The 12464-nt window shown below is 34.3% G+C and overlaps 1 protein-coding gene across 1 annotated transcript in view; it reads right to left on the bottom strand.

Annotated features, from left to right (window-relative positions):
* The window catches only part of LOC149576471 (proteasome subunit alpha type-2-A-like), a 42003-nt gene extending 30043 nt beyond the window's left edge, over nucleotides 1-11960 (bottom strand). The window contains exons 1-3 of the mRNA XM_089817388.1: nucleotides 11784-11960; nucleotides 11596-11672; nucleotides 7845-7909 (exon numbers count right to left, since the gene is read on the bottom strand). Of these exons, the coding sequence (XP_089673514.1) occupies nucleotides 7845-7909; nucleotides 11596-11672; nucleotides 11784-11824 (183 nt within the window). The 5' untranslated portion in view covers nucleotides 11825-11960. The remainder of the gene's footprint in view (nucleotides 1-7844; nucleotides 7910-11595; nucleotides 11673-11783) is intronic.
* Between the last annotated feature and the right edge of the window lie 504 nt (nucleotides 11961-12464).

Genomic DNA, 12464 nt, shown 5'->3' with positions numbered 1-12464 from the left:
TTGGAGGCATTTTGGGCTCATTCTACATCTTGATTCTTGCTAATTTTCTTGTTGTTCTTCAGAGGCTGCCAAACCTGTGGAGAAGGAGACCCAAGAACGGGAGTTTGCAGGTTTCCAGGAAGGCTAAGGACGGGAGTTTGAAGCCATTCCATGTGCATGCTCATACAGAGTTTGCCTTTGTGCTAAATAGTGCCGATTTGGGTGTTTTCGAGGTTGTTTTTGGTTTGAGTTTGAGTTTTCAGTTGAGTGTTTCATATCAGTTTGGTTTGCTGCTGTATTTCAGACTTTATGATGTTAAAATAGAGCTGAATATATGTATTGGGTCGTGATTAAACTTCTGAGATAGTTTATGAGTGTTTTGTGGTGTTTCTGGGCATTTTTGTGTTAATTTCGAGAGCCCGATTGAGCATAGTTTTGCCCTACATTTGTGAGTTGTTGTGTAAAGGCTATACAAATCTGGAAATGTCATTTTGTAGGCTGTTATGCTGCTGAAATTTCTGTAAAAATGTCCATTTTCAGATTTATTAATAATTTGTGAAGTTGTGAAGTTTTTGGCACTAATTTGGACATACCCGATTTGGGTTTTATTGGGAAATTGGCAGATCTTTGTAATATTGGTTGTTTGATTTTAAAGTTCTGATTTGAGGCTGGAAATATCAATAAAAATCAGTAAAGGGACATTTCAATCAATCCTTGGTCACTCCAATATCTCACACATTCATTACCTTCGCATTAATTCATTTTGCACACTTGTAGTGAAGTATCATTTCTCAAAAAATACTTGCATTTTCCTCCCAAAAACTACCATCAACACTTTCATAAAAGACAGCTCCATAATGCTTGATCTGGATTTCACAACTCCATGGCCTCGTCATTTAACTTCATAAATCACTTCCTCAATCTGCCCAGCTTCATCAATACCCTTCACCACTCAAGAAATCACATCCTTGTATTAACTAACAAAAGCAACACTTTAGTCACTTCAATTTAATGCCTTCCTTGCCTTAGCATTTTTTAAAAATTATTTGGATCTCCATCCTGGTACTATACGAACTGGAATCAACATTTTCATACAAATATTTCTCACTGCTTAATCCTAGCAAGAAGAGTCATTGCACGGCACAGCAGCCATGCATCGACTGGTATTAAAACAGTTCCATCACCTACAACTCTATTAAATAAACAACTCTATAATTACTGGTCTATTTTTTTTTAAACAACTTCCTCTCAAATAGCTTGGTTGAGATATTTTCTTCACTTCAGAAGGAATCTTTTAATGCTCATACAGAAGTGTTACCTCAATCTGAAGCATTCACTTTCAATGAGTCATCCACACATAAATCATAAGTTTCTTGACCGACGCCATCTATATTTGACACGGCCTTTGAAAGAGATAATTTTACTATTCAGTTATAGAATCTTGAAGTTTAGGTGTGACATGGAGCCAGTGCAGATTCTTCATTTGTTATTGAACCAACTCAGCAGTTGACCAATACATTGGTTTCAACCTTTAAGTATAAAAAGAATATGTAAGCAAATTTAATCACCATACAAGAAATTCTATAGAGATCGAGCTTTTGAATATACCTGATGCCATGTCAAACTGACTTGGCACATAGAAGAGTGAAGTTTACAAGCAACTAGCACAAACAGACAACCAGGCAGCTCAAGCATGCAACCAAGAAGGCTCAAGTAAACCAAGTAGCTCAAACAAATAAGAAAGTAGCCAAGCAGCTCGAACAAATAACCAAGTAGCTCAAACAAGTAAGCAGCCAGCTCAGGCAAGTAGCCAAGTAGCTTATGAAGAACTGACAAATAATCAGCAGCTTGATAAGCATTTCATTCTTCTTCTGTACCATAGTTCACAACTATTTTCACTAATCTCCAGGATTTATACAATCTTGATCATCAATCTTTAACACCAATGACAAAATTCAAAACATTTGTAGTACTCATATTATATCCGGGCCAAAAATTAAGAGTATCTCAAGAAAGGGACAATGCAAAAAATGGGAGTTCAAGAAAGATACAGCCACCAATATGAAGTTAAATACGTAATTGAAGAAAGAACTAAGTCTAAAAATGCTAGGATCACACTTACAAAAAAAAAATTAAAATGGTTTTCTTGCAAGTTTAAAACTTTTCATTATTTCTATACCAAAGCTCCCCTCTACAAATCTTAGTTGCTTGTATTCTTGCCGCATCGTTGCATGAGTTCTCGATTTGTCAAAACTACAGCATTTGCCATGAAAACTAGGATGTCTTGTGTTGATGTGTGTTTTATGACCCACCAAACAGTAGAATAAAATAACGAAATATCTTATCCTCTCTTGAACAAAGTCTTGTGTATGCTAAGATTGCTAGAAGATCATATGATGACTCCAAGGTTCCTTCAATGTCAGGGCTTGATTGTGGATAAGCTCAGTGGTTGATGTGATTTGTTGATGATCACAAGGGGCCTTATGTGTGATTAATCAAATTCATTTCAAGACATACTGGATGTGGGAACTATCTAAAGGTTTTGCAATAAAGTATTTTTGGGTTTTCACGAAATATGCAGAAAAGAAATGGGATAGGGTTTTTGAGGTTCTAATCTGTTCCTAAGGGAAGTGATGACAACAAATAGTATTCTGGTGGACAAACTTCTTAATTTACCAAGCTCCGCTTCACCAAGTTATACTACAACTATGCGTGAACTAGTGCAATCTTCAAGGGTTATGCCGAAAGATTTCCAAACCACCACATACACCATCATAAAGAACAATGTATATGAATGATAGAAGTTAAACCTATGCATGAAATGGGTTCATGCAAACTTTGCACAACGATTTAGAATCACTAAAACATCAACAGTATGAACCAAAGGAATCCATCAACAACCCATCATATTCTCCATTGCAATCACAACACTTTAACTAAACTAACTTAATATAAATGAGGGAATTTAAGAGAACAAGCAAGCACCAAGACAAGTCAAGTATTCACCAAGCTTCAATGAAAACTCTATTATCTTAGTAGCTCATAGCAACAATCTCAAAAAATCCTCCCTTTACAAATGAGGAGTGAGGCCTTTATATAGGTCCTTGATTACAACAGATGGCCCAAATCATTCCACATCAGCCCTTAATAGGGTTAGGGCAAAGAAAAAAATCTATATTAATGCAATAAGAAATCCACTACTATAGTGGGTAATAAATGCCCACTATGCATGCTTGTTTAGGAAGAGAGTGGAGTGCAATAAATATCCACTATGCATGTCTATTACTTGATAAATGCTCATTCTTCCTTAAATAAATTATTCTTGATTCCATTCTTCGAATGCGTAGAAGTTTGACTTGGAGACCTTAATTCTTCATCAAAGATAATTGAATGCCATGAAATGATGATGAAGGCCATGTAAGCTCGAGTCCTTTCCAACTTCTTTATTTTATAACTAAGATCCAACTTTGACTGACTTTTCTAAAAATCTCTCCTCGAACATTCTCGTCTTCCATGTACTTGCTTGGAAATTTATCTCCCTGAAATGGATTGGAATCCCTTGCTGATAATTATGTCACTTTAGAATTTCTTCAAATTGAACTTCCACCGCCATGTTTTTGTATTTTTGGATTTGAACTTTGATCTTTGAACTTTGAACACTTGGAACTGGATCACTCAATACTTGGATGTCTTTAATGTTGGGACTAGAAACTAGTACTTGAACATCTTTCTTGAATTTCTAAAACTGGAGCTTTCTCCTCCTTTTTCTTCAAATGTTATGAATTCATTGGTATGCCTTTTCTTACATTTTTGAAGAATTCCCCCTTTTGTTTATCATCATGAATCATTTCTCTAGTCATGGGTGCACACTTGAAGAGGGTGAATTTTGCAATCTGGAGAATAAATTTTCCAACACAGCCATTTTTTCTTCCACCAAGGAAAAATTTCCAACACTTGGCCATTTTTTCTTCCATGAAGGAGGTAGTTTCAAACACTTAGTCATTTTTTCTTCCATGAAGGAGGAATTTCCAACACAGCCATTTTTTCTTCCACGGAGGAGAAAGTTCCAACACTTGGGCATTTTTTGCAAGATTTCCAATTTTCTTGTCAATGCAAATTTTGAGTGGTCATGGATTTTGTCCATGATGGAAGAATTTTGCAGCAGCCATTTTTGTCCAAGGTGGGATTTTTTGAGTGATCATGGATTTTTTCCATGATAGAAGAATTCCGCAACAACCATTTTTCTCCAAGGCGGGATTTTTTGAGTGGTCATGGATTTTGTCCATGATGGAAGAATTTTGCGACAACCATTTTTTTCCAAGGCAGGATTTTTTGAGTGGTCATGGATTTTTCCCAAGATGGAAGAATTCCGCGACAACCATTTTTCTCCAAGGTAGGATTTTTTTGAGTGATCATGGATTTTTTCCATGATGGAAGAATTCCACGACAATCATTTTTCTCCAAGGGAGGATTTTTTGAGTGATTGTGGATTTTTTCCATAATGGAAGAATTCCACAACCATTTTTCTCCAAAGTAGGATTTTTTTGAGTGATCGTGGATTTTTCCATGATGGAAGAATTCCGCAACAACCATTCTTCTCCAAGGTGGGATTTTTTGAGTGATAATGGATTTTTTCCATGACGGAAGAATTCTGCAACAACCATTTTTCTCCAAGGTCGAATTTTTGAGTGATCATGGATTTTTTCCATGATGGAAGAATTCCACAACAACCATTTTTCTCCAAGTTAGGATTTTTTGAATGGTCATGGATTTTGTCCATGATGGAAGAATTCCGCAACAACCATTTTTCCTGATGTTTTCATGCCTTGCCACTTTTGGATATTTCAAGGGTGATTCCAGACTTAACCATTTTTTGATTGGCTGTCTTGCTTGCTCATTCTTTTGGATATAGAAACAAATACTCTTTTGGCTCTTTATCAACCGGAGCTCACTTTTTGCCAAAACAGAGTTGCCAATAATAAACTTTCTAAAAATAGTAAGTTGTTCCAAAGTCAAAATAAGGTCAATGCAAGAGGCAATGAAATTTACTAAAAATAGATTTTCTAAAAACCAGTAAGTTGTTCCAATGTCAAAAAAAGGTTTGGGAGGTAGTGAAAATTACTAAAAATAAATTTACTAAAAATTGAATTTCTAAAAATAGTAAGTTGAGACATTCAATTCTCAAACAAGCAAACAGTTTCATTCTGGAAGCCACATGGACAACACTTTCCAAACTTGGTCAATTTTACCAATTCTCATTCAAAAGAGGGAACCTTAGAAGACCAAGCCGAAGACTACCAAGAACTATAGCCAAAAGGACAAAACCAAGAGAAAAAAAGGGGGTCCTCATTTGCAATGGGGTGATGGTGTGAAAACCCCACAACAGCTTGTCCATTCGACATTTCATCAACACTATGGTTACTTGGAAGAGAGAAAACTGCAAAACTGAACATATAAGCATCATAAAAGGCCCTAACGCATGAAGAACATGGATTTATGCTGAAAACCCCCACATATGGGAAAAAAAAACTCCAGCAAGAGTTGTTGAAGTAAATAATGGTCAATTAAGTTGTTGGTATGCTTTCTTAGTTATCAATCTTATAGACTTATGGAATAAATCATTTGTACCTCTTATTTAGAGAGACTTTTACTCCTATGTTAATATCATATATCTTAGAGATCATTCTCTATGTCATTACTTTCCGTCATATGGTATTAGAGCTTGGGTTTGAGAACCTCCAGGATTGCTGAATGTGATTGCATGATCGTGTGTTCATTTTTGAGGGAGAGAATTTACCAAAGGATGCCATACACCTTCGTACAGAAGTTTTCAGCAAAAAATTTCAACAAAATTTATGGGTATTTTTTTACCTGAAATACAAAGGGATTTTCAAAGTTTTTTGGACCTTTTTTCAATTTGTTGGTTTCTTCTGCAAACATGTGGGTAGTTTTTATTAGAATATTATCTAATTACTTTAATGGTCATCTATGTACTATTTGTAAATCTTTGTAGATAAGATCATTTCTTAAGTTTCTAATTAGAAACTTTCTATTCTTATAACCTTGTAAATTCTTTATAATGATCTATTCGATCATTTGTTAATACAACCACCATTTTACCAATTACACCCTGATTCACATGGCAGCCTATGCTCTTAACCCAAATGGTACACACTAAGACCTGGGAGAGTAGCTCCATCTATTGATGAGGAGGTGAGTCTAAAATCTGAAATCTCAAGTTTTCAATTTAAATTTCAAATAGCAAAGTAGATCTCTTATGATTATCTCTTCATTTTGATTTATCCAGACATTACTGAACGTTATTTTTTTGTGTTCAGTTCAGGTGGAAGGCTTCTTTAAGGCCCTTTCTAAAATGTACAATGCAGATGATGCTACTAAAGTTCATAGTCAATGGCTTGCATTTGCCAATCTTCGTGGTCCAACCTTTGGTAGACCAGAAGCAAGGATGGATAGAGCTACATTGCCTCAAATTAACCCTATTGGATGGTGGACGCGGCATGACCTAAGCTAAGAATACTTTTTGTTCATCTTCTTTCACGGGTTGCCAATTCCTCTATTGCAAAGAGCAATTGGTCCACGTATAGGTTCATCCAATTAGTCAATAGGAACAATTTTACCTCTAGATGATCAGCAAAGTATATAGTTGTTCACAGTGCATTGCGGCCACAAGATCAACAAAGTCTTTGAGTATTGTCAGACTTCGACCTTACATTGGAATGTCAATCTTGAGGATGCTATGCAAGTGGAGAAGAATGACACACCTCTAGGATTGGTTGGGATTCCATTAGGTGTAGAAGACCCTCGGCCTACCAATAACTTCGAAACTAATTTTGATGATGATTTAGATTCCTACACCTACCATGTGTTGTTTATGGACAGCCATATAGTTGGCATTTATTATTTGCAGATACATTATTGATTCTGATTATTATAGACAGCTAATTATTGAGTTGATCTTTTATGTTATTGTTTACTATTTACTATTTTAGTTGAATTTCTCCTTATTTCATTTCATATATGAAACTTAAGCCTTCGGGCATTTTTGCTAGATGTTGCCATATTTTACAATGAAAGTATTTAAGTTTTTTTTAATTGCTTTGAATTAAGCTTCTAAGATGTCTATGCTGAATGGTTTATCAATGTTATGATATGCATATTTGAATTCTCTCTCTATGAAACTTAAGCCTTTGGGCATTTTTGCTAGATGTTGCCATATTTTACAATGAACGTATTTAAGTTTTTTTAATTTGCTTTGAATTAAGCTTCTAAGATGTCTATGCTGAATGGTTTATCAATGTTATGATATGCATATTTGAATTCTCTCTCTATGAAACTTAAGCCTTTGGGCATTTTTGCTAGATGTTGCCATATTTTACAATGAAAGTATTTTAAGTTTTTTTAATTTGCTTTGAATTAAGCTTCTAAGATGTCTATGCTGAATGGTTTATCAATGTTCTGATATGCATATTTGAATTCTCTCTCTCTCTCTCTCTCTCTCTCTCTCTCTCTCTCTCTCTCTCAATATATATATATAATTATTATAAATATATAATCCCCTATTTTATATATATATATATATATATATATATATATATATATATATATATATATATATATATATATATAAAATCCCCTATTTATTTAATACTTGCCCCCTATAATCCCCTAAAAATTGGCTCTGAACTGTACACGTACCAGAAACACATCACCATCCCCTAAAGCCCCGGAAACTCCATGGAGCATAGTTTTGAACCTATACTCAAATAAATATGCATGATGCTGATGATGGTATCTCAATTTTCTTACAATCTTAAATAAATATAGCATTGGAAGTAGAATGTTACCGAGGATTCATCAACAAGTACTGAGGGCAACTTCTTTTCTGTTGCAATAACAACTCCATTTGCAGCTGCACAGAAGAAGAAAACACCAATTTTCATTAGCATGTTAGCATTTCCTTTTGTTTATAAAAGGTTGTAAAATGATTTTTCTTTGAACGTCAAAGATGTCCGTAATCTACCACCCATTGACTGACAGAATACACGTGCAGACCAATTACAAGCATAACAGTAAAAATTAAGGATACACTACTTAAACACATTTTTTAAACATTACACAAAAACGGATATTTAAAGTGATCAGATTGAAAAGAAAAGCACAAGAGGATTGAAAAACTTTGTAGTTTAGTGTGTGAATTCCAGTGATCCCAATTAATTTGGGAATTTGGAGGACACTACCCTATTAGGGAGTGACTGTATTATAAATTATGCAGCAATCAATTTGCAAAATTAAATAGCTTCAATTTAGAATGAAGAGCTCATACAGTGGCAAACTTGATAGAAGAGAAACAGCAATACATACATTTTGCAACTAGAAGAACCAAACACTGGGCATGGCTTCCAAACTATTGTTGCCTTTGGAAACTGAAGAGTCACTACCCATAAGTCCTCATTGAAAATTTTAATGGGCAGCCAAACTAGGACATATTAGCTACTGAGTTAAATTAGAAAAATATAAACTTCATGGGGTCTTAGCTTCTAGCTGGCAAGGTGAAAATCGAGTTCCTTTGGTGCATTGGAAAGATCCCAGAAGAAGTCCCATATGAAAAAAACAAATATTGAAGACAAAAGCTGTCCACAAATGCTCCAAAGGCCTCATAAATGTAATTTTCAAAAATGCAGAAAATATCCACACAATGAGATTTTCAGTATGTCCCAGATTCCAGCTTGCACATGCCACCTAAATGCTCTGAGATTTGTGTGGGATCATCCAAAGATTCAGAAACTAAATCAAATAATAAACAGGCCTCTAGCTCAATTATATTTTAACATGAACTAAAATATGCTATATTGATTCTAAATGCTATATAGAATATATAAGGCAACTGTTACTGCCTTGCTCTAATATTCTCATCCTATAGCCAGTCTTGAATTTAACTTAAACAAGTTTTTATCATGATTGATTTTATTTCAGCAATTCCAAAGCAAAAATGCACATTTCATAGGTATAGCAGAGTTTATGATCAATTTAAAAGCACATGTTTATTTCACTTGTATTAGTAAATATTAGAAAAATAAACAATTGTAAATGCCCTATTGTGTATGGTACATGGATGTAGTATGGCACTGAAAACAGCTACATCTTGATCACTGCTACAAGCACACTCCCCCTTGGACAATACCCATTCCTATGTAAGACTTCTGGATGAGTGTGTAACATGCAAATCTTACACTCAATTTCGTAGAAAGCGTAGTACCAAGGATACAAAATTTCCTAACAACAAGATCAATATACCAGACAAATACTAATTAAATCCACCTGCAATATTCTATTTTACTAATACATGACCTACCACCATCCAAATGAGATAATTTATTATAAATAAAATTAGATGGCATGGATAGTTCAACACAAACAAATGAAAAGAAAATTCAGAATAACCTACGGAGCAGGCTTAATTAATCTCTTTTCCCCATGTTCAAATATCATAGATCTACACTAGAACAAGTTTACAATAAATAAAGTGGTGATAAGAAAAGAGAAATTTATACCATCCAAATGTTGCATTGCAAAAATATCAAACTTGAAAATTTTATTTTAAGAAAAAAAAAATGTGCATTAAACAAATCTTCATCTATACATTGTGTAAACATGTGACAAATCCATTGATTTGTTAAGCAATGCTTGTCTACATCCTCTGGATGCTGTACCCTGTCATCTCCCAATATTATTCCACAGCACATTCATCAAAATCTGCATTTTCTCTGTTGCAGTCATGGAGGAAGATGATCTATATACCTTCTTTAGCTCATACCTTCAATGCAGTTTAGAACCTTATCCTTCATCGACTTCTTATAGTGGCTCTGTCCATAATGCTTTGGCAAGGCCCGCTTAGATCTTACCTTCAAGCTTTGTCACCAAGCCAAAACCCACGCAGGTATAAATTTTAAACAATATGTTTTACATAAAGGTAAATAATCCCTTTGTTCTTGTAAGTATCAAATGACAGTCAAGCATAAATGGCAAGTTCAATATGACCCAAAGGCTCAACACATGACCCAACTGGCATATATTTCACCAAGCAAGGATTCCTAGTCCTCGTCTTTCGTTCCCTTTAGTTGGTTTCTTGTCCTGCACTTTCCTGGACACCATTTGGTGTACCAGCTGTTTTGTTCTTTCTTGTACTGTTGTATCCTCCAGTCCCTTAGACCCTAGTTGATCTCTCGTTGGACATTAATATTATTATCTTATCTTATCTTATCTCCAGTAATTCAAACTTGAAGTAATAAGTTGACCTAGAGGACCTCATTAACTTTTATAGCATGCTTATTGATCATTTACTGAGCGCTGGTGCTTCTTCGCTTTTCAGAATCTTAATTTTTGATTATTAGTTAACGGATCACTTCTTATAAATCAGATTGCCACTTTGCTGAATGCAAAACCAACTTGATGAATCTATTTTTTGGCAAACCCGAGCATCTTATTCATTATTATTGCCTACGTGAATCTTTTGCATATGTCATTGTTGCCCTAGTTTTGGCTCAAATTCTCTAGGTCAATTCATTGTTAAGTGCATGCAATGTAGGAGATTTTCAGTCATCGTCCTTATTTATGGATTGACTGTTATTTATAGTTAAGAAAATATCTTAGCAGAGTCTTTTGATGATTTATTTCGCAGAACCAATTGCTCTGGTCTTCCACTATTGGCCAACAGCAGCAGTTATAGTCTTCATGTTCATTAATTATAACAAATTCCCAACAATGTCTATAATACAAAACAACTCCATATTTATCGATACCAAAGGAGAACAACATCTAAGCTCTTCAGTCTTCAGCGCCACCTCTCTTTCACTTTGTCCCCAATTGTACCTTGCCTCGTGTGGCATTCTTTAGCACTGGTGCAACCAGCCAATCTCTACTCCCCAACTTAAAGTATATTATATAATTGGAGCTATCACCCCTCCATAGATTTAACTGTCCTCTTTCCTATTCATTGGAATATGGCAATTTTCATTCACAATACAGTGAAGATATCAATTTCAATCCACAATCAAAAGATACTGATTGAACATGTCAATGCATCTAGGCAATAAAGGTATCGTGCACAAAATCAATTTCTAAAATTGTTTAGTGAAGATTCAAACTGTACCGCAATAACTACAAGTGTTCTCTCCCATCCGCTGCCTGATAAGATGTCTAAAGATTCAAACACACAAATAAAACCACTTACACAAATTTTCGTGGTTTTTCAGGATCTAACTGCCGATTGATAATACTCGTGAGGTCATAAAGCCTTTTAGGGTTTAAGCCTTAGACTGCGACTTCAAGTTCAAACCAAATGTGTAATGTAATTACGCATGAACGTTAATTGCAAGACGAAGGATAGCTAAAATGATATTTCTACTATTTATCCTGCCATGAATTCTAAATAATGCAATCCCTACTGTTTATATTGCCATGAATTTCACGTTTGGTGTAAGCCCTAAGTCTCAACGGTTGCGATTTTCAAGAGAAAAATATAACAACAAATATTACTGCCATGGATTAAGTCGATTAAAGCTTCGGTAACAAATTGTTATAAAACTCCAAAAATACCTTTAATACCCAGGGATGTTTGACCTGACCCAACGGCCATTAGAGCATGTTCGATCTGTACAAGCTTTCCCGTTGGACTGCCCGTGAGCATCAGACACCACACTATTAGATAACAATGAAGTAGAAAGATTTTTTGAAAAATAATGTGGTGCTAGAAAAATAACAATTTTAAAACAAGAAAATAATACCTGAAAGTTGTGAGAGAAAATGAATACTGACTGTCTCCCATTGTTGGTGCAGAGGAAGAAAATAAACAAGAAGAGTTAGAAAACAAAATTGAGTTTGTTCAGCGAAATGAGGATTTTAGAGGAGAAAAGTTTTCTTCCGTTCGAAGGAAACGAAGAAGGTCTACTTTGGGTAGTTTTTAATTGGCCGATGGCTCTTTATGTGAATTGAAGTCCAAAAAAACATATAAATTGGAAAAACAATAAGAGAAAATTTTCTTTTCGATTCATTCCATTTAAAATTGAGTTCAAAGTTTCACTAAATAAATATTTTTGAACATATATAGGAAAACTTAACTTTTTCAAAAAAAAAAAATATTTATTTGAATTGAATTTAAAATCTTTCATATGAAAGGCTCATTAATTACAGTTGTGTTCTAGGTTGTTACCTAAAAAATAATATAAAATTATTCTTATAACTAAATTTTGCAAAAAAAAAAAAAAAAAAAACTATATTAAATAATAAAAATATAATCAAGTTGTTTAACTAAATGTCTATTAATTGAGAAGAAGTAAATAAAATAGTGAATGTTGTTTAACTTCTTTCTCCAATCTAGATGTTTTAGTTCATGATAGGGTTTTGGTCATGTGGATTCTATATGTACTTTATAAGTTTTCTAATATTCATAAGTGCAATAGCTTGCT

The sequence above is a fragment of the Cupressus sempervirens genome, chromosome 1, assembly GCF_028749045.1.
Source record: "Cupressus sempervirens isolate cs-2001-9-10 chromosome 1, ASM2874904v1, whole genome shotgun sequence".
Taxonomy (NCBI): Eukaryota; Viridiplantae; Streptophyta; class Pinopsida; order Cupressales; family Cupressaceae; genus Cupressus; species Cupressus sempervirens.
This window is presented reverse-complemented; position numbering and strand designations above follow the sequence as displayed.